Below are 23,964 nucleotides of genomic sequence, written 5' to 3' on the forward strand. Positions count from 1 at the left end.
TGTGTTATTTGCTTCAATAATTCAAATCGGATATGATGACACAGCAGTAAATGAAACCTAAAAAAAAAAACGTGAAAGCTAATTTTTAATAATAGTTGCGTTTTTTCTACATGAAACAGATACTGTCACCAAAAAGTGGTGCCCCCTCAAAAAATACTATGTGCATGACTCCCCTGAAAACTAGGGATTATTTTGCCTCTTTGCACTGGGTTTTGCACACGTGAAACCAGACCTCATTCGTCCCAATGGAAAGTAAAAAAATATTTACACTGTCTGAATTGTTCCCTAATCCCCTATAGAGCGCGCTATGTGCCTTTCACCATAAAGAAAATAGTAAATGAGTGAACAATTGACTGATTTCAGCATCTGTTTATAATGTATGCGGCGGGACGTTTTAGATTCTAGAGAGCATTTGATTGGACAGAAAATCTATTGAGAAGCTGAAGTTCAGATGATGTCATCAAAATTATTAACCGATCACTGCGAGATGCATGCCGGTTAGAAATATGTCCGAGTGTGGTCCACCTTGCTCTTATCTCATGCTGATGTAGGCTATATAAAAAACCTCTCGCGACAGCGAGGCGGCTGTGTCGGATTCTGCAGTCGAGCGAAGTTTCTCTCCAGGACTGCACTGATCAAAAGCAAGATGGGAAATGACTGGCTGATGACACAGCGTAATGCTCATTGGTTTAAACAACTGTGATGTAGGCTATTGTTCTATTTTAAAATGTTTGATTTTAAAACTCTGATATCATGTTTTTATGTGTATAAATTATGTGTGAATATTCCTAATCTGTCTGACAGTTCTATCTCTCTATGGGATATGTGACTGTTTTCATATTTCTAAAAACATATAAAAACATGTCTGTATTAAAGCAAAAATGATTGATAAACAAGTCTTTCGAATGGAATTAAACAACAAGCAGCCTACCTTTTGTAAGATAATTGAATAACATGAGGAGTCGTTCGTAACTTTGTGAACCTTTACTGAACTCAAGGCAGAACATACATCTAGCTCGGCCGGCCCCAGAAAACAATCTGGCAAAAAAACACATAATAGGCTTGTTTGAGATGCGCCTTGCCTCACCTGAAAATTATGCGAGAGTAGGCGGCTGCAGTGAGAGGAGGAGTGAAAAAAGTGCAGGCAAGCCGGACAGTTCTCTCTTCTCGCAGTGGATCAGACACCTGCGAGATCAAAGATGGATATCGCGGGATTCACGCTCGTGCACAGTGTTGCTAATAAACTGGATGTAATTTAGTTATGTTGCTTTTATATGAAAATATGAACAAGACACCCAAAGTACTTATTTAATTTCATTCCAAATACATGTTTATGTACAGATGGGTTTTTTTTAAATGTTTTTTTAATTAAAAATTACACTGCATAACCCATAGATATCGCACTGTCAGATATAGTTTGGGGATATTCACATAACGTATACACATAAAACATGTTATCAGAGTTTTAAAATCAAACATTTTAAAAGAGAACAATACATCACGGTTGTTTAAACTAATGAGCATTAAGCTGTGTCGCAGCCGGTGGAGAGCAACTGCGCTCGACTGCAGAATCCGACACGTCCGCCTTGCGCTCGCCAGAGTTTTTTTGACATACGTCACCATGACATCAGAGCAAGGCGGACTGCACTCGGACACAGTAGGCTTGTTTGAGATGAGCAAAATCTGCGCAGAACCGATCACCGGTGATCAGCGCGAGATGCATGCCGGTTAGAAATGTGTCCGAGTGCGGACCGCCTGGCTCTGATGTCATGCTGACGTATGTCAAAAATCTCTCGCGAGCGCAAGGCGCACGTGTCGGATTTTGCAGTCGAGCACAGTTGCTCTCCACCGACTGCGCTGATCAAAAGCACGATGGGAAACGACTTGCTGACGACACAGCTTAATGCTCATTGGTTTAAACAACTGTGATGTATTGTTCTCTTTTAAAATGTTTGATTTTAAAACTCTAATATCAGGTTTTATGTGTATATGTTATGTGTGAATATTCCCAAACTATCTGACAGTGCGATCTCTTTGGGTTATGCAATTAAATTTTTATAAAAAAAGAAAATAAATAAAAACACATATGTCTGTATTAAAGAAAAAAAATATTGATAAACATGTATTTGGAATCGAATTAAATAACAAGAACTTTGGGTGTCTTGTTCATTTTATTTATTTTCATATAAAAGCAACATAACTTGAATTACATCCAGTTTATTAGCAACACTGCACGAGCGTGAATCCCGCGATATCCATCTTTGATCTCGCAATGGTCAGATCCACTACGAGAAGAGAGATCTGTCCGGCTTGCCTGCGCTTTTTTCACTCCTCCCCTCACTGCAGCCGCCTACTCTCGCATACATTTCAGGCGAGGCAAGGCGCATCTCAAACAAGCCTATTTCTAACCGTCATGCATCTCGCGCTGATCACCGGTGATCGGTTCTGCGCAGATTTTGCTCATCTCAAACAAGCCTATTCACCCAAAAACAGGAACGCCCTCCACAGGCTTTTAGCCTCTTAAAGGAACCTCACTATTGCAATAGTCAGTCAATACATACACCTTAGGTGTCTTGCTCATTATTTTTATTTTCATACAAAAGCAACAGAACTTAAATTCTAGAAGAGAGTAGGCAACTGTCCGGCTTGTCTGCGCTTTTTTCCATTCCTCCTCTCACTGCAGCCGCTATATCTCCAATAGCCCTCGGCTGAAAGGGCGTTTTCACACCTGAAAGTCCGCACCAAGGTCCGAACCAAAGTTCATGTTTTGATACATTGTATACATTCGGTTAGTTTTGGTTTGGTTTCACATTGCAATTATGCGAGCGCACTAAAGAACTTTACATGACATACTTGCGTCCTGTCATCATCATCTATATGGGTTGCATCTTGACATAGATTTTTTTTTATTATTATTTTTTTTATTGCAGAAAAGGTAACATACAGATAATAGGCTTGTTTGAGATGCGCCTTGCCTCGCCTGAAATGTAGGCGAGAGTAGGCGGCTGCAGTGAGAGGAGGAGTGAAAAAAGCGCAGGCAAGCCGGACAGATCTCTCTTCTCGCAGTGGATCTGACACCTGTGAGATCAAAGATGGATATCGCGGGATTCACCGGATTCACGCTCGTGCCCAGTGTTGCTAATAAATTGGATGGAATTTAAGTTCTGTTGCTTTTATATGAAAATAAATATAATGAACAAGACACCCAAAGTAGCCTACTTATTTAATTCCATTCCAAATACATGTTTATCAGTCTTTTTTTCTTTAATACAGACATGTGTTTTTTTGTTTTTGTTTTTAATAAAAATTACATTGCATAAACCATAGTGATTGCACTGTTAGGTCGTTTGGGAATATTCACACATAACGTATACACATAAAACATGATATCAGAGTTTTAAAATCAAACATTTTAAAAGAGAACAATACATCACGGTTGTTTAAACCAATGAACATCAAGCTGTGTCGTCAGCAAGTCGTTTCCCACCATGCTTTTGATCAGCGCAGTCAGTGGAGAGCAACTGCGCTCGACTGCAGAATCCGACAGGTGCGCCTTGCGCTCGCGAGAGATTTTTGACATACGTCAGTATGGCGTTATTTTTATGTCAAAAGTTATGAGCGTGTAAGACATGCTCACGAGCACATTATGTTATTTCACACGCGCAAAAATGAACCTTCAGCTGGCATGATAAAAGTACTCGCGCACAAATTCAACAACCGAGAGGTGTACAGGTAGCTGCGAGCGAGCGCCTGGCATACTCTCATAGGTTAACTCTGCTTGTACAGTGGAATCCTGCTCGCGCGCAGCGGGCTTCTGCTCGCGGAGTGCTGTTTTGCTCGCGCAGTGGATTTCTGCTCGCTCAGCTGATTTCTGCTCGCTCGAGTCTACATGACTTTTGACAATTTGGGGGCGGAAACCAAGGAGGGCACTGACCCTCTTATGATTGGTCACTTTCATCATGGAAAATCTTGGGAAATCCTAACCCCGCCCACCTTCTGACGCAGCGCCCGTCACTCAGCTCGCTCTGCTACTCCAGCTATCTCTGTGTATATTTTAGACAACGAAATATGTGATAAAACACCATACTAACTATTTTCGTTTTCATTTAAAGAAATCTTAAACATGATAGCCACACAAATGTGGTTCAGGCAACGTGTATTGATTATATTCACTGCACATAACGTTTGCCTATTTATAAAAAAACAAAATATAAAACACAAACCTGCCTCTTTTCGTTTTAAATATAATATAAAACCATTAAACATTTTAATATGGTCCAGGCAATATGTGCATTTGTACCAAACAACAGATTTTGCAGTAAACAACAATTTTTTACATACAATTATTACAATTTAAAATGACAAAACTCAACCCAGTCTCTTTTTGTTAAATTTCAGTTTTTATCAATAATAGCCATAATATTTTTTTAAAAGCGCTGACTTTGTATGTTTGACTGAATTGTTTGCTTTATTTGTATAGCTTCTTATAAAAGGTATAAGAAGCTATACAAATAAAGCAAACAATTCAGTCAAACATACAAAGTCAGCGTTCTAATCTAACCATACAACGGTAAAGATAAATAGCTTATATGTATAGCTTTATTTGTATAGCTTCTTATAGAGCCCTGCACGGGCCTCAAATCTAGGCCCGAGCCCGGCCCTATTTTTTTTTTTTACAGCGGCAGCCTGCCCTATTTGCAGCCATTAAAATATGTCCGTTTTGTTCGTTATGCTTCTTTTCTTTTCATTTCTTTATTAAGTTAATTTAGACAAATGTTTGGAGCATTAAAAAAAATTAAATAAATGACGACCAAGCAAGCCGAGCCAACAGCGAGTAAAACATGTTTGATCAATTTAGCCTCTCAAATCAACGCTAATACTTTACTTGGCTACAATAAAATCCATAGATATAAAACACTTCAAGCATATCACACAGACAGTTAGTTTAATGTTTATTTATTAAACCACAGTGAGTAAATTTTTTTTTTAAATACTGAGGCAGGCTCAGGTTGCTCGCAACAGCGCTCGCAAACGAAATGAGCAATAGCCAATCTAAACAAATTAAATAAAATAAATCAAAAACAAACTTGCAGGTTATCTTACCTAAAAAATGCACCACAGAACATGGCCATTCTTTTTTCCAGTAGTTTCCAACAGTTAAACGGAAATAAAGTCCAATCAAACGAAAAGTTAGAACAGTCTCTTACAGAGCATCGTGGAGAAAAAGAATAGCATCCACAGTGGAAGATTTTAACCCAGTCCTCTCTTCTATCACTCTGCGATTTTTCTTTTAATATTCTCCATTATTTGCACATGAGGTGAATCGTTGTTTGCGCTGACGGGAAACCTTCTGTGTGTGTGTGCGTGCGTGCGTGAGACTGTCATCAATCATATGTCAGTGTAATTTTACGATTATGAAAGTTATGAGGTTATTAAATGTCTTTCTATGTTTGTTTTTCTATCGTCGACGTCAACTTCTCATATTTTTTTAATTAATGTCTACAAATATAAAAAGAAGGATAACCCAAAAAAGGCCCGAGGCCCGGCCCGCATGTGAACTATGACGTGAAAATTGGCCCGAAGCCCGGACCTAGGGGTGTAAAAAAGTCGGGGCCCGTCGGGCTCGGGCTGAAATGCAGGGCTTTAGCTTCTTATACCTTTTACTTATACTTTTGTAATGGCTAATATTGATAAAAACTGAAATTTAACAAAAAGAGACTGGGTTGAGTTTTGTCATTTTAAATTGTAATAATTGTATGTAAAAATTTTAAAAACTGTAATGTTGTTTACTGCAAAATCTGTTGTTTGGTACAAATGCACATATTGCCTGGACCATATTAAAATGTTTAATGGTTTTATATTATATTTAAAACGAAAAGAGGCAGGTTTGTGTTTTATATTTTGTTTTTTTTATAAATAGGCAAACGTTATGTGCAGTGAATATAATCAATACACGTTGCCTGAACCACATTTGTGTGGCTATCATGTTTAAGATTTCTTTAAATGAAAACGAAAAGAGTTAGTATGGTGTTTTATCACATATTTCGTTGTCTAAAATATACACAGAGATAGCTGGAGTAGCAGAGCGAGCTGAGTGACGCGCGCTGCGTCAGAAGGTGGGCGGGGTTAGGATTTCCCAAGATTTTCCATGATGAAAGTGACCAATCATAAGAGGGTCAGTGCCCTCCTTGGTTTCCGCCCCCAAATTGTCAAAAGTCATGTAGACTCGAGCGAGCAGAAATCAGCTGAGCGAGCAGAAATCCACTGCGCGAGCAAAACAGCACTCTGCGAGCAGAAGCCCGCTGCGCGCAAGCAGAAATCAGCTGAGCGAGCAGAAGCCCGCTGCGCGCGAGCAGGATTCCACTGTACAAGCAGAGTTAACCCATGAGAGTATGCCAGGCGCTCGCTTGCAGCTACCTGTACACCTCTCGGTTGTTGAATTTGTGCGCGAGTACTTTTATCATGCCAGCTGAAGGTTCATTTTTGCGCGTGTGAAATAACATAATGTGCTCGTGAGCATGTCTTACACGCTCATAACTTTTGACATAAAAATAACGCCATACCCCCGGTCAGCATGACATCAGAGCATGGCGGACCGCACTCGGACACATTTCTAACCGGCATGCATCTCGCGCTGATCACCGGTGATCGGTTCTGCGCAGATTTTGCTCATCTCAAACAAGCCTAGTAACACAAAATATAAACAGCATCTTGACATTGATTGGTTTGTAAACGGACGTGCGTCTGACGTCAGCGTGTTGTCAATTCGGCGGGTAACTTTGACAAGAATGAATGAACAAACGCATATCGCTGCCACTATACTTTATTATTATGGCACTACTCCCTGCAGCAACAACTATACTCGAGGCTAGTTCAAATTCGCCAAGCGAACGTCCTCGTTGTGCGAACATTTTATCGTCGCCGGCAGGACGCAGGACAAATGTGTGTGTGTGTGGTGTGAATCAGTTGGAAGAAACGCTGTGGGCAGGACTGACAGATCTGAACTTACATTTTCTTCTTAATTTGTTTAGGCTACGCGGGAACCACCGGAATTTCCCGTAAATGGTCTGAAAGTCCGAATACAGAAAATGCTTTCACACTAGAAACGAACCAAACCTTTGTTCAGTTTCATCCAGACCGAGACTACCTCTTTTCGTCGGACCAAATTTCATCTGTTTGGTCCGGGGGAGGTTTCACACCTGTAATTTTGATTCGGACCAAACTGAAAAATCCGAAAATCCGGACCAAACAAGGTAGGTGTGAAAGGGCCCGAGGCGCATCTCATAGGAGCCTATTGTTTTGGAGCACACTATATTCAGAGCAGCGCTATTACATACATGACAGAATGAAAGTGAGGCTGTGAGGGATAGACTTGCCGTGTTTCCAATGCCATCTGCTGTAAAAACTGTATAAAGCAGATTACTTACAATTTTCCACAGCTTATATTGTCGGGAGTTTTTTGTCAACTGAAATTTATTGGAAATATATTTTTCCAGTACGTTTCATGAGCAGAACAACCCAAAAATACATTAAATAACAGTACAGCCCATTGAAGAGATGCATGTCAGTCCCTCACAGCCTCGCTTTCATTCCCATTAAAAATCAAAGATGGCGCTGCTGTGAATAAGGGTCTATAGCTTATTACTAATAGCTTATAGAAAATAGTAGCTAAGACTAACAAACTCATACTAAAAGCCAAAAAGACTTCAATTTTGATTTCATGACGACTAAGATGTGATGCTTTTTCAAACTAGGATTTTCTCAGTTTTTGCAACATATATCGAGTTACAACAGTTTTTTTTTTTAGTAAGTTTAGGTTAGGTTAGTTATTTTTAGTCTTCAATAAACACTTTCTACTGCTTGTCTACATCATATAGGCCTAGTACATAAACACAAGCTTAACAGACATTGTAACACATTGCACACACGAACAAGATAAACCATAACAAACAATTCTCTCTTTTTTAAAGTGTGCTCACAACTTTTTCAAATGGCCGTACAAGTTTGCCAAGTCAGTTTGGTGGTTGCATGTTGTCACAAATTCTACCTTGGTTCCACCGTTTGTGCAGTGCGTGGATGAAGAAATAGCGGCGTCTTCCTCATGCATCTCTTCTACGATGCATTCTCAGCAACAACTCCCCACAAACGATGGAAGCTTGTTTCCTCCACGGAAAAACGTATTTCCTCAGAAGTGCAGCTCGCAGTTTCCTCCTGCAGATCAGTCAACTTGTCCAATAGTCTCCAATTAGATCCGACTTAAATCACAACAAATATAGCTCCCATTACGGTCAAACCTTTTGACTTTCTAGGCTTTCAATCGAGCCAATGAAAGAATTTACTTTTTTGATGAAAGAATTTACATTTTTGTCAGATCCCATATGAAGTGATATTTCTGTGGTTCTCTCTGAATATTTAAGATAATAGTCATTTGTGATGAAACATTCTTGTACATCACTGCCTTTTTGTTTCTTGAGGTTTTTTTCTTCGCATTTTTTGAAATGTGAATGTGTATATAAAAAAAATATGATACAGAAACTTATTATTTATTATTGTGATTATAATTATCATTGCTGCAGTTCAAACAAAGAGACTAAAAGGTCAAAATCCTGATTTCAATCTACAGCATACCAGACATCCCAAGTCTCCCGCATATTGATAGCGGCTCCCTGATACCACAAATTAACTAAAATCTCCCGGAATCTAGAGCGAGCGAGCAAGAGCGCGCATGCGAGACAGAGACTGTGTTCCAAACCGTGTAGCGCGCGCACGGCAGAGAGGGAGAGGGAGCGAGAGACCTTGCGCGTACAAGTGTAGTGCTATCTTCGGGATACCTCCCTGAAATGACTTTTTGCAGGTTGGGATGTTTGGCATACTAAAACTACTGCTTTATCATTATTTACAATATAAATTCATTTCTATTTATTTATATATAATTAATTTACATTAAATAGTTAATAGTTAACTAGTAGATAGTTAAAATAATATTTGTTTGTGTGTGTGTAGGCCTATATTTACAGTAGTAGGTATTCTTGGAGTTCTTAATCTGCATTTGGGATTCACATTTATAATATCTGGTGTATTATTGTTGTGATAATGCATCAGAAGTGGAGTTATAAAGGGATCAGTTTCTAAGATCCATAAATGATGGTCAAACTAAAGATGCAGACGTCAGCAAGTATTCAGGAAAAAGCAATGTATCCGTCTCAGGTTTCACTATAGAGAGAAAAAACCACAGCTTAATTTATACACAATTTAATCTGAACACTCAGAATTACAAAAGATACTATACAAGGAACATGAATAAACTGTATAATCACTGGCTAAAGCAAAATGACTAACCAGTGAGTGAAAACCAACTCAATCCTGCAGTGACCTCTTGTGGTTGAAACAAACAAACCCGAATTTGATGCTGGGCACCAGTTTGCCTTTAGTGGAGATACACTGAACTACAGTTGCATTGCAATAAAAGTTTATTGCGGCATGCAGTTATAGCCTACAGCTGTGGTCTTTTTGATATACATCTTTAATTAAACAAACAGAAAATGCATTGCTTTTTAAGTTCTTACATTTAAAAAAAAACATGACATTCAAACATTCAAACATTTACAATTTTGAAAAAACATCCAAAACAACGTGCATGAATAAAAATATTTAACAAAAACACAATAGCCTATAATTAAGATCAAACAATAAGCATGATGAAAGAATGTAATAGTCCAAATAAACAAGAGTCCAAATACATTTACATGATGCTGAATGAGGCTGAGAATGACATTACTTGAAATATAATTGCTTATATAATAAATCTATTGTGAAACCAGTGTAATTATTTAAAAAAAGCTCAGAAATTAGTACATTTGCTAATGATGTGTTAATGCTCTTCAGCCCCACAGATAAACTATAATAGCAGAAACTGTACAATCAATAACTATCACGCAGATATTCACAATAACTGATTCTGTGTAATTATGTGTGAGTGTAATTGCCTACGGTCAATCTATAGCCTTGTGTGGGTTTGATGCTTATTAATGCGTGATGCTAATAGTATTTACATTTATAGCCTTTAGATTTCTGTGGTTTCAATCCTTCAGTTTTATTGCACAAAACTAACTTTCTTTCTCCTGTTATAGAACATTTGTATCAACCTCTGAATTCTCATAACTGCAAGAACATTTCTAAAACTGTGAATGTGGATCTGTAACTGTAATCTTACTTGTTTGCTGTGTTAACTGTATATGCTTATGTTCTAATTTCTTTCTTTACTTAGCCTATAGTATCAGACTCTTTCTTTAAAGGTAAAGTGCCTTATTTCTTCGCCACTAACATCTGGACCAAACTCACAGTAGATTGAATCTGAAGCAAAGGGAATTTGATGTAAGGTTTCTTTTCTGATCAGAATGGAGTCCGATCTCTAAGTTTGCAGCGGACTGTCTGGGATCTTCTGAAACACGACACCGGTACACACTTTTGAGCTTTTGGAGGTGGAAGTTAAAAGTCACGTTCACTCTCCAGAGCATCTTCATGTATCCCCGCCAGGTGACACTTCTTTGTTTAAATGTTATTATTTCATAGTAGGCTATTATTGTAACCTTCATTATATTAAATAGCCCACCCCCAAAAAGAAAATTCTCTCATGATTTTTGCCGTCCCAGATTTAACGAAGAAACTCGCGCGAGAAGTAACGGTCCGCTGTGATTTCACGGCACTTCTCACGCGAGTTTCTCGAGCGTAAACGTTGTGACAGTTGGCTGGAAGCTATGGCTTATAGTCAAAATATTCGTTTAAAAGTTTAAATATTCATATTTTTCTCTCACACACCAATAATTTAGCTTCAGAAGACATTGATTCATCACCAGCTGCTATCGTTTCGATTACGGTCGTGTTCACTTTGTCTGGTTTCGTCCCGTAACGTAGCCTATATGTAACGTTAGCCTAACGTTACTCACGATGGATTGTTTTTCTAAAAATCTTCATGTTCATCTGAAGAAAGCAAGTCATACAACTGAGACAGTATTATGGTGAGTAAATGATGTGAGAATTTAAATTTGGGGGTCGAGTAGGCCTATCCCTGTATTCAATTAACTATAAAGATAAAAAAAGGTATTTGTGACCTTTTGTCTCACAATTCTAACCTTTTTCTCAGAATTGCGTGATATAAACTCACAATTTTGTCTTTTCTCTCTCTCACAATTTCTAGTTTAAATATCGCAATTCTTACTTCATAACACTGCAAGTTATAAAGTCAAAATTTTGAGATATAAACTCACAAGTCTGAGGAAAAAAAAGTCAGAATTGTGAGATAAAAAAATGAGCTATTTGACTATTGGTTAGCATTAACGTGATGCTCTTTCTTACAGGTTCCTTCATTCTTTCTCTTTGCTCATCTGTTTCTTATCCTGTTGTCCGGCCTTCAGTTCTTCATATGGATTATCTTCTACTGCCACAGCCTCATAATCTTTGTCTTTCTGAGGAAGCTGCTCATACCCTCCCTTGGATTCTCCTGCCGGTGTTTTTGAGTCGGCTGAACTCAGTGTTTGGTACACCTCAACTTTCACGCTCTTAAGAGCCTCGTACCCACCTTCACCCTGACCTTGACCTTGACCCTGACCTTGACCTTCTGCAGCTCCTAGTGTGTGGTACACCGCCTCCTCCTGCCTCTTTTTTAGGGCTTCGTAACCCCCTTCGGCCTCGGTCTTGGCCTTGTCCTTATCTGTATTCTCGCCTAGTGTGTGGTAAACCGCCTCCTCCTGCCTCTTTTTTAGGGCTTCGTAACCCCCCTCGGCCTCGGCCTTGGCCTTGTCCTTATCTGTATTCTCGCCTAGTGTGTGGTAAACCGCCTGATCAGTGAGTTGGATTTGCTCATAGTCTCCACCTGTCTTCTTATCTTTAGCCTGTGCAGTCGCCTGAACACTGCTTCCACCGCGTCTTCTGCGCTTCAGCGCGATCAGCACCACGATCAACACCCCAAGAACCATCAGAATCGCAGCCACCACGATGGGCAGCACGTTTACAGGCTCTGGTTGTGCTACGAGAAAGAGAGAAGATGCGTTTTCATGAAAAAAAAAGAGAAGTGCACTATAGTGAAGTGAAAGTGTTTAGTGTCTAGCATTCATACATCAGTACAGTCAACATTAAAATGCACGGAAAACGAAAGTGTTCATAGAGCTCTGCGTGCCTCTGTTTTGGTGTGAAACTTTTAGGTGTCTTAGAGAACCGTTTCTGCTGTTGATTACCACAGAAAATAATTTCTCTTTAAAATAATCCATAAAAAATCATTAACTTAAATGTTAACGGGAATTAAAACTAATAAAAAAATTAGGCTAAATGTATTATTGTATTCCAATAAGTTGCAAAGCAACATTTCTAGCTAATTAAATAAAAACTAATAACAATGACAAAAACACTACAAAATTAACCTAAAAACTCATTTAAAATATTAATAAAAGTACTACAACAGAATTTTAATTACACTAAACACTGGCTAATGAACAAGGAGTGTTTGTCTAAGGAATGTGTGTGTGTGTGTGTGTGTGTGTGTGTGTGTGTGTGTGTCTTTAGGTACCTTTGTAGCTGTAAACGTTGCTGAAACGAGAGAAACCTTTCCCACACAGCATCCGGCAGCTGTACAGTCCTCCTTCCTCCATGGTAATAATGTGTGTATTTTCAGGCAGTCTTCGGCGTGGGTCATTAGGGATTGTGTGATACCAGTAATAGGACGTGCAGTTGGCACTGGCAGGACAGTCTTTGCAGAAACACTTCAGACTGTTCTGAGACGTTGATTCCACTGTAGCAGCAGGAGGCCCACCTGAACCACACACAGATATGACTTATAAAAGAATTGATTCAGTGGTTGTTCCTGTAACTCAGCTCGTAGGATAGTGACTTAACGTTAGCTAAGGCCATGGGTTAAACTCCCAGTGAATGCGTATTCTGATAAGGATAAAAGCATCTGACAAATGTATAAATGAAACTGCTCTGACAGATTCAGTGAGTAATTCGTTAGACTAATTCGAACCGATAACGTGTGAGTCGTTCTGACTGATTCACTAAAAGAGTTGACTCATAAGAGTAATTTGTTCATGAATCAGACTATAGGCTATTGGTGAAGCGGTGTGCTTGTTTTTTTTTCTAATCATTACAATTCTTATTACTTGTAATTTTTTATAATAATTTATATATAACTGATATATTCATACATATCTCATTTGTACTGCAAACTTACTTAAAGTGTAAAGTATTATTATATATAAATATTGCTTAAATATATTGTTATTTATTTATACTATTGTTATTATTATTAATGTAATCTTTCTTTTTATTATAATTATTATTATATAGGCTACTATCACATGGCACTCTTACATATACAGTATTCAGGAATGCCATGGTACCATGTCCAAAAAATACTCTCTAGTTCTAGTACTATCTAGTAGTGGTTGTGTATAAATGAAGGGGAGAGGTGAGGCCGTTATTGTAATGTTTACCTATAACTTTTAACTCCTGGGGATCAGAATCTCCTTCCTGCCGGGCAGCGTCTGCAGTGATGTGGGTGTACCTGTAGGTGGCGTGACATCTGTACTGTCCGGTATCAGCTTGTGTGGCGCTGGTGATGTTGTATGTGTCTTTTGTTATGTATGTGTCTGGGATTGTCTTATTATCCTTATAGAATGTAGCCTTTTCCGCTTTCCCACCCCAGACTTCACACCTGAGAGCCACGCTCTCCCCCAACAGTGCAGGAGCGGCTGGAGGATCCAACATCACCTTGAGATCTGAGACACACAGAGACACAGAGACACAGGTCAGACATCCATCATCTACTGCTGCAAGAACCTAATGCTTCATTTAAAGATCCCATCATATTGAAGATGGCTTTGAATTCATATACTGTTGCCCTAACAGGTGTATTCAAATTTCTGTCCAATCAAATGCTCTCTAGAATAAGAGACTCTCATGCAAAAAGGGATTAAATAGGAAATGTCGGCACCTGAAAAAATTAATCTTGGAATTTTGGGAATTTTATCTATAATGATCAACTTTGTCTTTGTTAGTCAATAGTTCAATACAGTAGGAGTATAGACGAATAAAGCCTGGGGCCAGTTGCATAAACATAGCCATTATGTTAAGACTGTGTCTGAAGAACTAGTATGATCAACTAGAAGTTAGTTAGGGGTAATCAGTCTTTCTGTTCGGTGTCAAATTAGACCAATCTACGTTTTTATGTTACTGACTTTAAAACAGTCTTAAATAATAAAATTGGATGACTAACTTGTAAGACTAGTCTTAACAGTTTATGCAACTGGCCACTGATCTTGGAGAAGTGTTAAACTTTATACTGAGATCTGATTTTTATAGACGTTGATGTTTTGGCAAGTCTGAGCACAGTTTGAGCTATTGTTGAGATTCGCCCTGCAACTATAGAGGTGACAGATGTGAGGTGTCTTTTTCTCAACATCTGAGAATCAGTTTCCATTTGCTCTCCAGTTTAGTCCCATGGCTCTTTATGGAAGCCATTGAGATTTAGAGGATATCGTCTGTATTTTTTTCTAATACACACACACACACACACACACACACACACACACACACACACACACACACACACACACACACACACACACACACACACACACACACACACACACACACACACACACACACACACACACACACAATTTTGGCTATTGCATTCAGATTTAATAATTGTGAAAATAAGATTGTGGCCTTTGTATAGTTTGATTTTGATCTCTGTGAGAAATGAAGATATAAAGTAAGTTATTTATTTATTTGACTAACAAGCTTAAAAAAACATCAATTGCTTAACATGTTTCAGAGCCAATAAGACGGATGGGAACTAGTTAACATCCTGTGGTCAGATTTTTTTTTTTCTAGGAACGACAGATGTCTGCACTGAAAAGTGATCTAGAAACGCAACAGAAGACATGCAGTCACTATGCGTTATAATAATGTGTAATATTAATGCAGTCCCTTCTTTTGCAAATGTGTTTCACAGAATTAGTAATGTTATGATAATCGTATGATCATATAAAACTGTTTTAGACGTTTGTTCATCTGTGGAACACAATAGAAGATTTTGAAATATGTCTCGGGGTTTGTTTGTTCATACGATTATAGTCAGCGGAGTCTGGTGTTGTTTTGGACCCCATTGACTTTCATTGCATAGACATTGGACACAAAAAGTCAAAACATCCTTCAAAATATCTTCTTTTGTTTTCCACAGAACAAAGCAAGTCATACAGGTTTGGAACTATATAAAAGCGAGTAAATGATAACAGAATTAGTATTTTTGTATTTCCCTTTAACTACACAGGGGATCTGAAATACAACAGGGAAATGAGGAAGGAGTCACCTGTCATTTTCAGTGTCACGGCATTGCTTCGTCGTGTACCGTTCTTGCACCAGAAAGTGGCTCTTTTTGCTTCTTTCAATTCTGCATATATAACAGCCGTCTTGTTCTTCTTTTGAACATCGGGGCTTAGCATTGAGCCGCTCTCTCCCCGCAACGCAAAACACTTCCAGCCATACGCATCATCGTCCACATACAGCACCAGGTTTCTTCCACCACCTTTGGACATCACAGCGCCACCTATAGATGGAGAGAGCTGAGCGTGAGGCTCCAGCTCTGAGAGAGAGAGAGAGAGAGATGATGAGAAACAGCAGGAGGAACAGATGATCGTGAGGGAACGTTTAGAGTTATTTAGGATGGTGTTCATACCTTCGACAGTGAGTGTGTACGGGTCGCTCTTCGATCCGCCCCGCTCACATTCGTATATCCCGTTGTTTTTTGATGTCACTGCTGTAAGAAGCATTGAAGAACCCTGATGTGGTATTGGAGCTCCATTAATGAACCATTTTATCATTTCACCCCCTCCTTTACAGATCAGAGTGATGTCATCTCCAACAAACACATCTGGGAACCTCGGCAGAATAGACACTGAGAGAAAGAATACAGACACATAAGAGACACGTCTTCTGTAACGCCAGGTTGTCTGACTACTTTACTATTGTAAAATATTATTGATTGATTTATTGATTGACAATAATTGTAATCCATGGTGATTTAGTTCTGTCTACTCAACAAATATAATAATTGGAGTAATTGGAAAAGTTTGAAAAGGACCGTAGAAGGTGCATTTATTCTTTTATTTATGCATTCACACATTTATTCATACATTTTTTATTAATGCATTTTAAATATGCACAAATAAATAATGTATGCGCTTATTTATGCATTTATTTATTTATAAAGTCATATATCTTTTAATTTTTGCCCACTATCAGATTCTTTAGAATAAAATTTATTTTAAGATTTTAAATTTTTTAATTTTTTAATTTAAAATGTCTTAATATTGCTTTTCACCATTTTCACCCTCTCTCTGACTTTAAATAAATTAAAATTCTTTTGCTGTTTTTTTATTCAAGGGATTTCAGGTATTCTGTCGAGTTCAGTGTAGTTTTTGACTGTCTAATTGATGTGAAATGTGCCACAAGTGATGCGGATCTTGTTAGAAATAAACTTCAGCTGCTGGTTTCTAACATTGGGATCTTAGAAAATGATCTGATGCTTTTTGATCATGTAGGAGTCAGGCTGTCTTCAGCGGACACACCCTGTGGCGTTTACTTGAACCTTCTCGAGGAACCACGAATTACTTTGGACAAGGCTGGAGGTTCATTATAAATGACCCTCAGTGAGGTACTTACTGACACTAGAAACATCAGTATGCTGGCTGGGTGAAGTGATGAGGTTTCCTGCACCAAAGTTCTGAAGATCTGCATTGGTTTTTTCTTAATGCTGTGCTTTATAATAGATTTGATAGTATCTCTTTTTTTTTTAGCTCCTCTGATCTTGTGCACAATGAAAATGTGTGTATTTACCTGCTGGTTTTTGTCCCTTGTCTTCTCTTATGAGAGCCAACAACACTGTGACATAAAAAGATAAATCAGATTATTTCTGCACTAAGAAACTACATCTTTAAGTTTAATTTGCAGCTTCATTGACATTGAAATGAGACGGCGGCACCCAGTCAGTTTCGGGTGAATCATGACTCAAGAGTCACTGGCCAGTTGCATTTTCAAAAAAGTAGTTTTGAAAGTAATTCTTGCATATCTTTCTAAATATCTTTGTAAAAATTTGTTTTTGGCAGTGTAATTGGAAATCTGTGTTACAAAATTATCATAGTGCAAACATCACCAAAAATGATATTATTACATAATTAATTCTGTCAAGTTTGCATTGAAATTTGATAATTTTTGGTAATTGATCATTTGATAAAAAAAAAGAAAAAAGTTTTCAACATTTATCTTCATTTAATGCCGATATATTAACCAGACAAACAAAGCTCATTAAATAATTTGGCCCTTATCTGCTGCGTGAAAACTGTAAACCGTCTGGTTTGAAGTCAAAACATCCCATTACACAGAATCAGACAATAACCTGCATAAACTCTTGTGTTTTTACCTGCCAGTGCCAGTAGAGACCTCATGTCCATCAGCCGAACCACGCTGTCCGTGAGAAAAGAGAAAGAAAAATATGACTGTCTGATGGGCTGAAAGATGAGCCTTTTGTAGAAATTTGGGGAAGTGGAGAAAAAGTGGTTTATCAGCTTTATTGCATTAAAGCTTAGCTAAGTATGCATGTGTGCGCATGTTTCCAGTGTTTTTGTTAAATCTGACAGTTTTTTTTCTCTTAAGGCAATTAGAGCGGCCCACACCCTTTAGTCACACTTTTTTTTAACAGCTCATTTTAGCCGTGTGTTTGTATTCAAGCATGCAGTGTTGCTCTCAATGTGCATTATGTTCATTATCAGGCGTTGCTATTTACAGAACGTGCAAAGTCATGGCTGTGTAGATGGTCAGTGATCAAGAACAACTGGGTGGCTCAAACTCAAAATAAGCATGAAAGAAAGATGCATGACTCATATATTTTATTTATCAATTTATGGTATTAAGTTTTCAGATACATTTTTTTTTTCTAATTAAGATAAATACACTGTCTAATTAGTCTATAGACTATAATACAACTATTAACTTAAAAGTGTGCATTCATTTTTAGTGCATTCAAATTTAGTCAACAATTCTGGTTCTGCCCACGGAGAATATTTATGAAATTGTAGAATATTGTTTATATCAATGTTAAAAATAATATGAATCTATAACTTAGGTGCTTTCTTGCCTTATTTAGCATTTTTATCATTTTTTTGCATTCAGATGTTCATTTTAAAAGCTGTAAGCAATAGTAAGGTTTATTAACTGGTTCATTGTTTACTTCATAACTTCTAATGTATATTAAAATATTTTCAGTTCATGCATGCACAGTTCAAAGTAATTTTGTGAGAGAAGTGATGCATAGCCCCCGTCCCCAGAAGTCAGCACAAATATCTGTCCTGATTAATTTTTAGTTTGTGAAATGCTCAAATATTTGAACTGCTTGCTAGTTGACCTGAAACGACCCGGGTTGTTTTAGTCTTGATCTCTGCACAGAACATCATCGCGTGTTTGCAGATCCTGTGTTAACTCTTGAGGTTTGTCTATTTTCAGTGTTGGCAAAACAGTGCTACTTTCCTTTGAAAGTTTTTTGTGTCTACTGGATTAACAACATTAACCACCCTCTGATGTTTAGTGAGCGCTGGTTTTTTTTAGTGTAAAGTGCAGACGCTCTGCAAATTAAAAAAAAAATTTTTTACTTAAAGTTCTGTAGTGGATAAAAGCAGATAAATGTTGTAAAATTAATGTTCAGTGAGTCATTCAGATGCATCTGGGTACGATGCAATATGTGGTATTGATTTTGATATCAGTTATGATTCAAATTTGTAATTCATTTATGTCAGGAGGTCCCACAGGTCAGTAGTGATGTGACAACAGATCTCAAAGCCAGTGAGCAAGTTTGAGAAAAAGCTCCACACTTCACACTCAGCAATGTGACAAATGAATGTGAAATGAAAATAGATGGAATTATATTGCAAAAGTCACATGCACTTCAGTGTCATAATGCGTCTTTATACTTCTGAGACTCAAGCTTTCATAGTCATTTCTATTCTGTTCAATTCTTTATTTCATTTGCTCAAGATGTGTTCCTAAGTCTTTGCTTTATTTGTGCAAGAGGAACTTGCTTTACTGTGTGTGTGTGTGTGTGTATGTGTGTGTGCGTGCATGCTTGCGCGTTTACCTTCCTCTGCATTTCCCAGAATACCCAATGGTATTTATGAACAGAATCATACCAATTGTTCAGCACTTTTTTTTACTTCTTTTTTTTATTTGAGATGAAATAGATTTTGCAATCAACAAGTGTATATTAAATATGTTGGTTGAATTTGGTACAGTTCACAATGCACACTCAACAATGTTTTTTAGGCACACATATGCAAAATGCAAAATGTGCTGAAATCTAGGAGTCATTTCGGCCGCATATGAATTTATAGCAGCCCTTTCTATAAAACCAGCATGCATGCATTATAATGTTTATTTGACAGTGCCCTATTATACACTATTGTTTTCATACATAATTGTAACCGTTATAATCTATTAATCTTATTTACATTGATGCATCTAGTAGATACTTTCATCCAAAGTGACTTGCAAAGCAATTTGTCACAGATCTATTATTATCTATTCACACAACACACAATGTTTCAGTAACACATTTGAATATAACATGTATGAAGGCACTGTGAAAAAAAAAAAATATATAGCTTTTGCTCTTGACGTAACTTCATTTTAATAAAGAACTGAGCTGTTTAAATAATTCAATATGAATACCTTTATAATGCATTATATACAGTATGGATGCTTCAGAGATGGTGTTGCTAAATTGATTATCAGTATGAACTTTTGAGTGGGACAGAATATCATATTTATGCCAGATGGTGAAATCTAGTGGCAGTGACCTCTGTGACCTGTGCCCTTTAATAGTTGTGTTGGGACAGAGAGATTTCGATGCCTGTGGTAAAGTAATGGTGACTTGATGCAAATCCTGGTTTCGCAGAGGAAGCCGTGTTCCTAGAACAACAATCCTGTCGAAAGAAAGGAAAGCTCTAACCATGACCTCTTAAACTAGAGGGCCTAACCTAATAATATTGGTTGGGTTATTCCAGAACCAATAAGGATTTTGACCCAGGCAACATTTTATTTTATTTATAAAGATAATAGCTTTTAATGACTATTTTCCATGATCTCTTTGACTCTTAATTGAACAAGCTGTTTGTTGTTGTTGTTTGTTGTGTTGCTGCACTTTGCTAGTATATGTTAGTGATTATTTAAAGGCTGTGGGTTTGCTGTCAGTTAAGTGTAGTTTTTAATTGTTCATTTTTACATTATTTTATTTTATTTACACAGCACTGAAAGTCAGATGAGAACTGAAAGCGTTTTTTAAAATGTTGCTCAGCAATGCAATAGCCGTCATTTCACCGTCTTGGTTAACTATATACACCCGATATAGTCCGGCTATGACTCACTTCTAGACAAAATAACCTTGAATTTGGTTACATGTCAAAAATAACTTGCGACATGTACAATATTCCATCTTTTAAGCAAAGTAAACGGTGATTACAAGGTGTTTTGGTTTCATTTCTTCACTCATTTCATTTCTTTGTTATCTAACTGATGCCAAAGTCTATTCTTGGGCTCTGGTTTAGACGTCTATTACATTTTCACGGACAGCCCGGATTTTGCCTTGTATTAGCCTAGACGGCTGTGTTTGGATGGCTATTAGACGTCTTTTAAACGCAAAATTTCTTGCTGGGTTTACAGATTTTCAGCCTTATAATAGAAATGCCATGAATGACTAATATCTAATGATTGAGTAATATAGTACATTACGGCCTGAGGGTCAGTGATGTGGCTTAAGACATGTTGGGGATTTTGAGGTTATTTGCATTTGTCTCTCGGAGGAACAGAGTACAAGTCTTCTCTGAAAGTTATCATATGCTTAATCATTCCAGTAGTTTGATTTTAATGTTAAAACAGTCCAAACCCTCTTTAAAATGCTTAGAATAGAAATAGAAGTAGGGATTTTGTTTTTACTGACCAGTAGGCTTAATTACTGGTATTTACTATATATTAAGTATCACTTTTACTATTGCTTATCGTTAGAGTTAGTGATGTGATGTCCATCATCCTTCAGCGTTTGTGCTCCTGACATGAGGCGTGTTAGTTATTATGCTAGGTGACTTGCATTAAAATCCCACAGGTTTACATTGAATCAAGCATCATACATAGTTTTGTAATCACATGTTCTTTAGAAATGAAAAAATTAAGTTTATTAATTGGATGACCAGATAAGTGCAATGCAGCTTTGAGAATTACTTGAATAAATCATGTATCCTTATGGATAATGTGATTAATTTATACTCAAGATGTTGCTGTTTTGGTAGCATAGCATGCTAATCAAGCAAAACATTGACTGCAAAGTAGACCAGTATATACATAGCTGCCAACGTTTGAGTTTAGCTTGGAGTGAGAATTATGGAGGGGAGGGGTAAAAAAAATATAATCTTGCATCACAATAAGTGTATTGTGATTGTCAAAATATTTTAGTTACTAAGCTGAATTTTATTAGGTTTAGTGACAACATGTTACAATGTTTACATAGTACAATTTCTGGTAAGCTACGTTTTTTTTTATTATTGCTTGACACAAATTTCAATTCAATTCAATTATTGTGATTTGATTTAATATTGACTCATTTGGATAAATATTAGGTACACAAGATAGACATTAATTTTTCTCAAGAAAAAAAACAAATTCTCACCTAATGCTGTAAACATACAGAGAGCCGTATCAGCTGGTAGTATTATTTAAGGTTAAAAATAACTAAAATTAAATATAATGCGTTTTTTATTAATAACAACTTTATTTAATGTTATAAGTAAAAATATAATAAATATGTAATATAGTACACATATTTAGCAAAATACTCTCTATAGCTCTTTTTTTTCTAGCCAACTAACATGCTATAGTCTATATTATGGTCATTAAATGGCTTTCCTGAGGTAAATGTTACGTGACATCATCATTGTTCTCCAGCTGTTTTATTGACCTCTTTCCACGGTTGAAAAACACTGATTGAGCGATATTATGTATGAGGAATATACATTTCGGTAAGTTGTCAACATTGTTCATTCGTGTTTATTTACTATTAGCTAGTAGAGATGATCGGTTCACGTGCCGCTAGGGATCTGAAACGTCACATTTACAAGCGCCAAAACGGTATTTATTGTTTGAATTTTCGTAATAAAATTGACAGAATATGAGAGCTGAGATTTTTCTTATATCATAAGTAACCTGATCTGTCCAGTCTGTCGGTCTCCGTGTCCTCTTTGCTTCGCGATTTTTCTGTGTGTGAGAAAATGGATGTGTGGCTTGAGAAGTGTCAATTGTCAATAGTCTCACGGTGAATGTGTGAGAGTTGGCAGTTCTGAGTATATAAGTGGTTTCAGCTCTTCTGCATTTTTCTAGTAAATCAAATTCATTAGTTTAAAAACCATTTCTGTGAAGATGTCGATGCATAAACTAGTAACTGAAGTGTTTATCGGCTTCGTCGTGGTTCTAATTTAAGGACGCTAAGCTTTGATGTTATAGTGAGAGGACGGGGTGGGACATGGGTCTACTTCGAAAGGTCAGAAAACAGGACATTGGTGGGGAGCAACACACAGCCTAACGCTGGCAACAAACAGGCCACGATCAGTCCGTTTTGAAGGGGTTGACTGAAGAAAAACATGTATTAGTAATTAGGTAGCAGGACTGTTAGCGTATGACTCCCAACACTGTGTCAGACCTATTTACAGACGCCTGCAAATAGAGATGTACTGAGAAAACCATGCTGGACTCAACCTGAGAACTCACTAGTAATCACTAGAATACCACTATCTCAGTTCACCAGAACTATACATATCCAGAGAGAGAGAGAGAGAGAGACAGACAGACAGACAGACAGACAGACAGACAGACAGAATGATAGATATATATATTTATATATATATATATATATAGAGAGAGAAAGATAGATAGATAGATAGATAGATAGATACAGTATATATATATATATATATATATAGAGAGAGAGAGAGATAAGAAAGAAAGAGATAGATAGATAGATAGATAGACAGATAGATAGACAGATAGATAGATAGATAGATAGATAGATAGATAGATAGATAGATAGATAGATAGATAGATAGATAGACAGATAGATAGATAGATAGACAGATAGATAGATAGATGAACAGTTGGGTAGACAAAGATAAGCAGACCATTGCAGGTTTAAATGATGATTTTTAAAAACAAATATTTAGATCTATGAGTTAAATAAATGCTGGATTAAAGATGTAGACATATTCTGATGTAGTCTATTGATTGATGATCAGATTTGTGCATGAAAACAGTTGAGTGGGAAGCAGCGTTTTGGAAAGTTGTTTACAATTTCAGAATGTTTGCATGTGCACAACTGACACACTAGTGCAACAGTTCTGGAAGCAAAAACTCAAGTCATTATCTCCATAAGAAAATTGATTTTGTATTGTTCAAAATCAATTTCCTCATGGAGATAATGAATGAAACTTTCTGTATAAACCTTTAAATACAGACCTACTGTGAGCTACGATTAATCGATGATATTTGCTTCTGCTGAAGCCATCATCCTGCATTATTTCTGCCAATTTTTTTTTTTAATAGCCTATTGTGTTTAACAGTGGAATTCCTGGTAAAAAAAAAAAAAAAACTACATTACCCATGATGCTGGACAGAAAATTACACCAATCAGAGAGTTAAAAAAGCAACACACTCAAAAATAGCTCTGTAGCTCCACCCACTCTCATGAATGACGCAATCAAGTTGATCTCCCTACACTTTCAAAATACTGAAATGTTTGTTTATATATATATATATATATATATATATATACTGTATATACACACATATAAACACATATATATATATACATATATATACAGT

General features: G+C 37.1%; 3 protein-coding genes and 1 long non-coding RNA gene across 11 annotated transcripts in view; 1 reads left to right on the forward strand and 3 right to left on the reverse strand.

The window, feature by feature from the left end:
- The window catches only part of LOC309508913 (uncharacterized protein), a 46,994-nt gene extending 38,784 nt beyond the window's left edge, over positions 1-8,210 (reverse strand). Inside the window, exon 1 of one of the 3 annotated variants that reach the window (XM_082183467.1) lies at positions 8,048-8,210. In XM_082183467.1, coding sequence (XP_082039593.1) covers positions 8,048-8,107 — 60 coding nt within the window. In that variant the 5' untranslated portion in view covers positions 8,108-8,210. The remainder of the gene's footprint in view (positions 1-8,047) is intronic. The other 2 variants (XM_082183466.1, XM_082183465.1) reach the window with 2 other exon arrangements.
- Positions 1-23,964, forward strand: part of LOC309508888 (SH3 and multiple ankyrin repeat domains protein 1) — a 97,276-nt gene that overhangs the window by 12,591 nt on the left and 60,721 nt on the right. For 5 of the 6 annotated variants that reach the window (XM_082183405.1, XM_082183410.1, XM_082183409.1 and 2 more), the window contains exons 1-2: positions 15,884-16,002; positions 16,599-16,711. The gene's annotated coding sequence lies outside the window, so the exon portion shown is untranslated. Of the gene's footprint in view, positions 1-15,883; positions 16,003-16,598; positions 16,712-23,964 lie in introns of those variants that run through there. The other variant, XM_082183406.1, reaches the window with a different exon arrangement.
- Positions 2,159-8,041, reverse strand: LOC309509000. Its single transcript, XR_014209762.1, has 2 exons — positions 6,693-8,041; positions 2,159-2,954 (listed from the first exon to the last, which is right to left on the reverse strand). It is a non-coding gene; the product is annotated as an uncharacterized lncRNA (long non-coding RNA).
- Positions 9,237-17,673, reverse strand: LOC309508915 (uncharacterized protein). Its single transcript, XM_082183469.1, has 7 exons — positions 17,477-17,673; positions 16,894-16,938; positions 15,734-15,952; positions 15,368-15,640; positions 13,485-13,769; positions 12,563-12,805; positions 9,237-12,025 (listed from the first exon to the last, which is right to left on the reverse strand). The coding sequence occupies exons 1-7, from the start codon at positions 17,505-17,507 to the stop codon at positions 11,364-11,366; spliced, it is 1,758 nt and encodes a 585-aa protein (XP_082039595.1). The 5' UTR covers positions 17,508-17,673; the 3' UTR covers positions 9,237-11,363.

This window comes from Leuciscus leuciscus (genome assembly GCF_965113295.1).
Source record: "Leuciscus leuciscus genome assembly, chromosome: 11".
Lineage (NCBI taxonomy): Eukaryota > Metazoa > Chordata > Actinopteri > Cypriniformes > Leuciscidae > Leuciscus > Leuciscus leuciscus.

Excerpts from the sequence above, each read along its gene's own strand:
- LOC309508915 (XM_082183469.1), bottom strand. The coding sequence starts at position 17,507 with ATGGACATGAGGTCTCTACTGGCACTGGCAG. Across the intron at positions 15,641-15,733 it reads GTACACACTCACTGTCGAAG|AGCTGGAGCCTCACGCTCAG; the intron begins GTATGAACACCA and ends TCTCTCTCTCAG. Across the intron at positions 12,806-13,484 it reads CCAGGAGTTAAAAGTTATAG|GTGGGCCTCCTGCTGCTACA; the intron begins GTAAACATTACA and ends TGTGTGGTTCAG.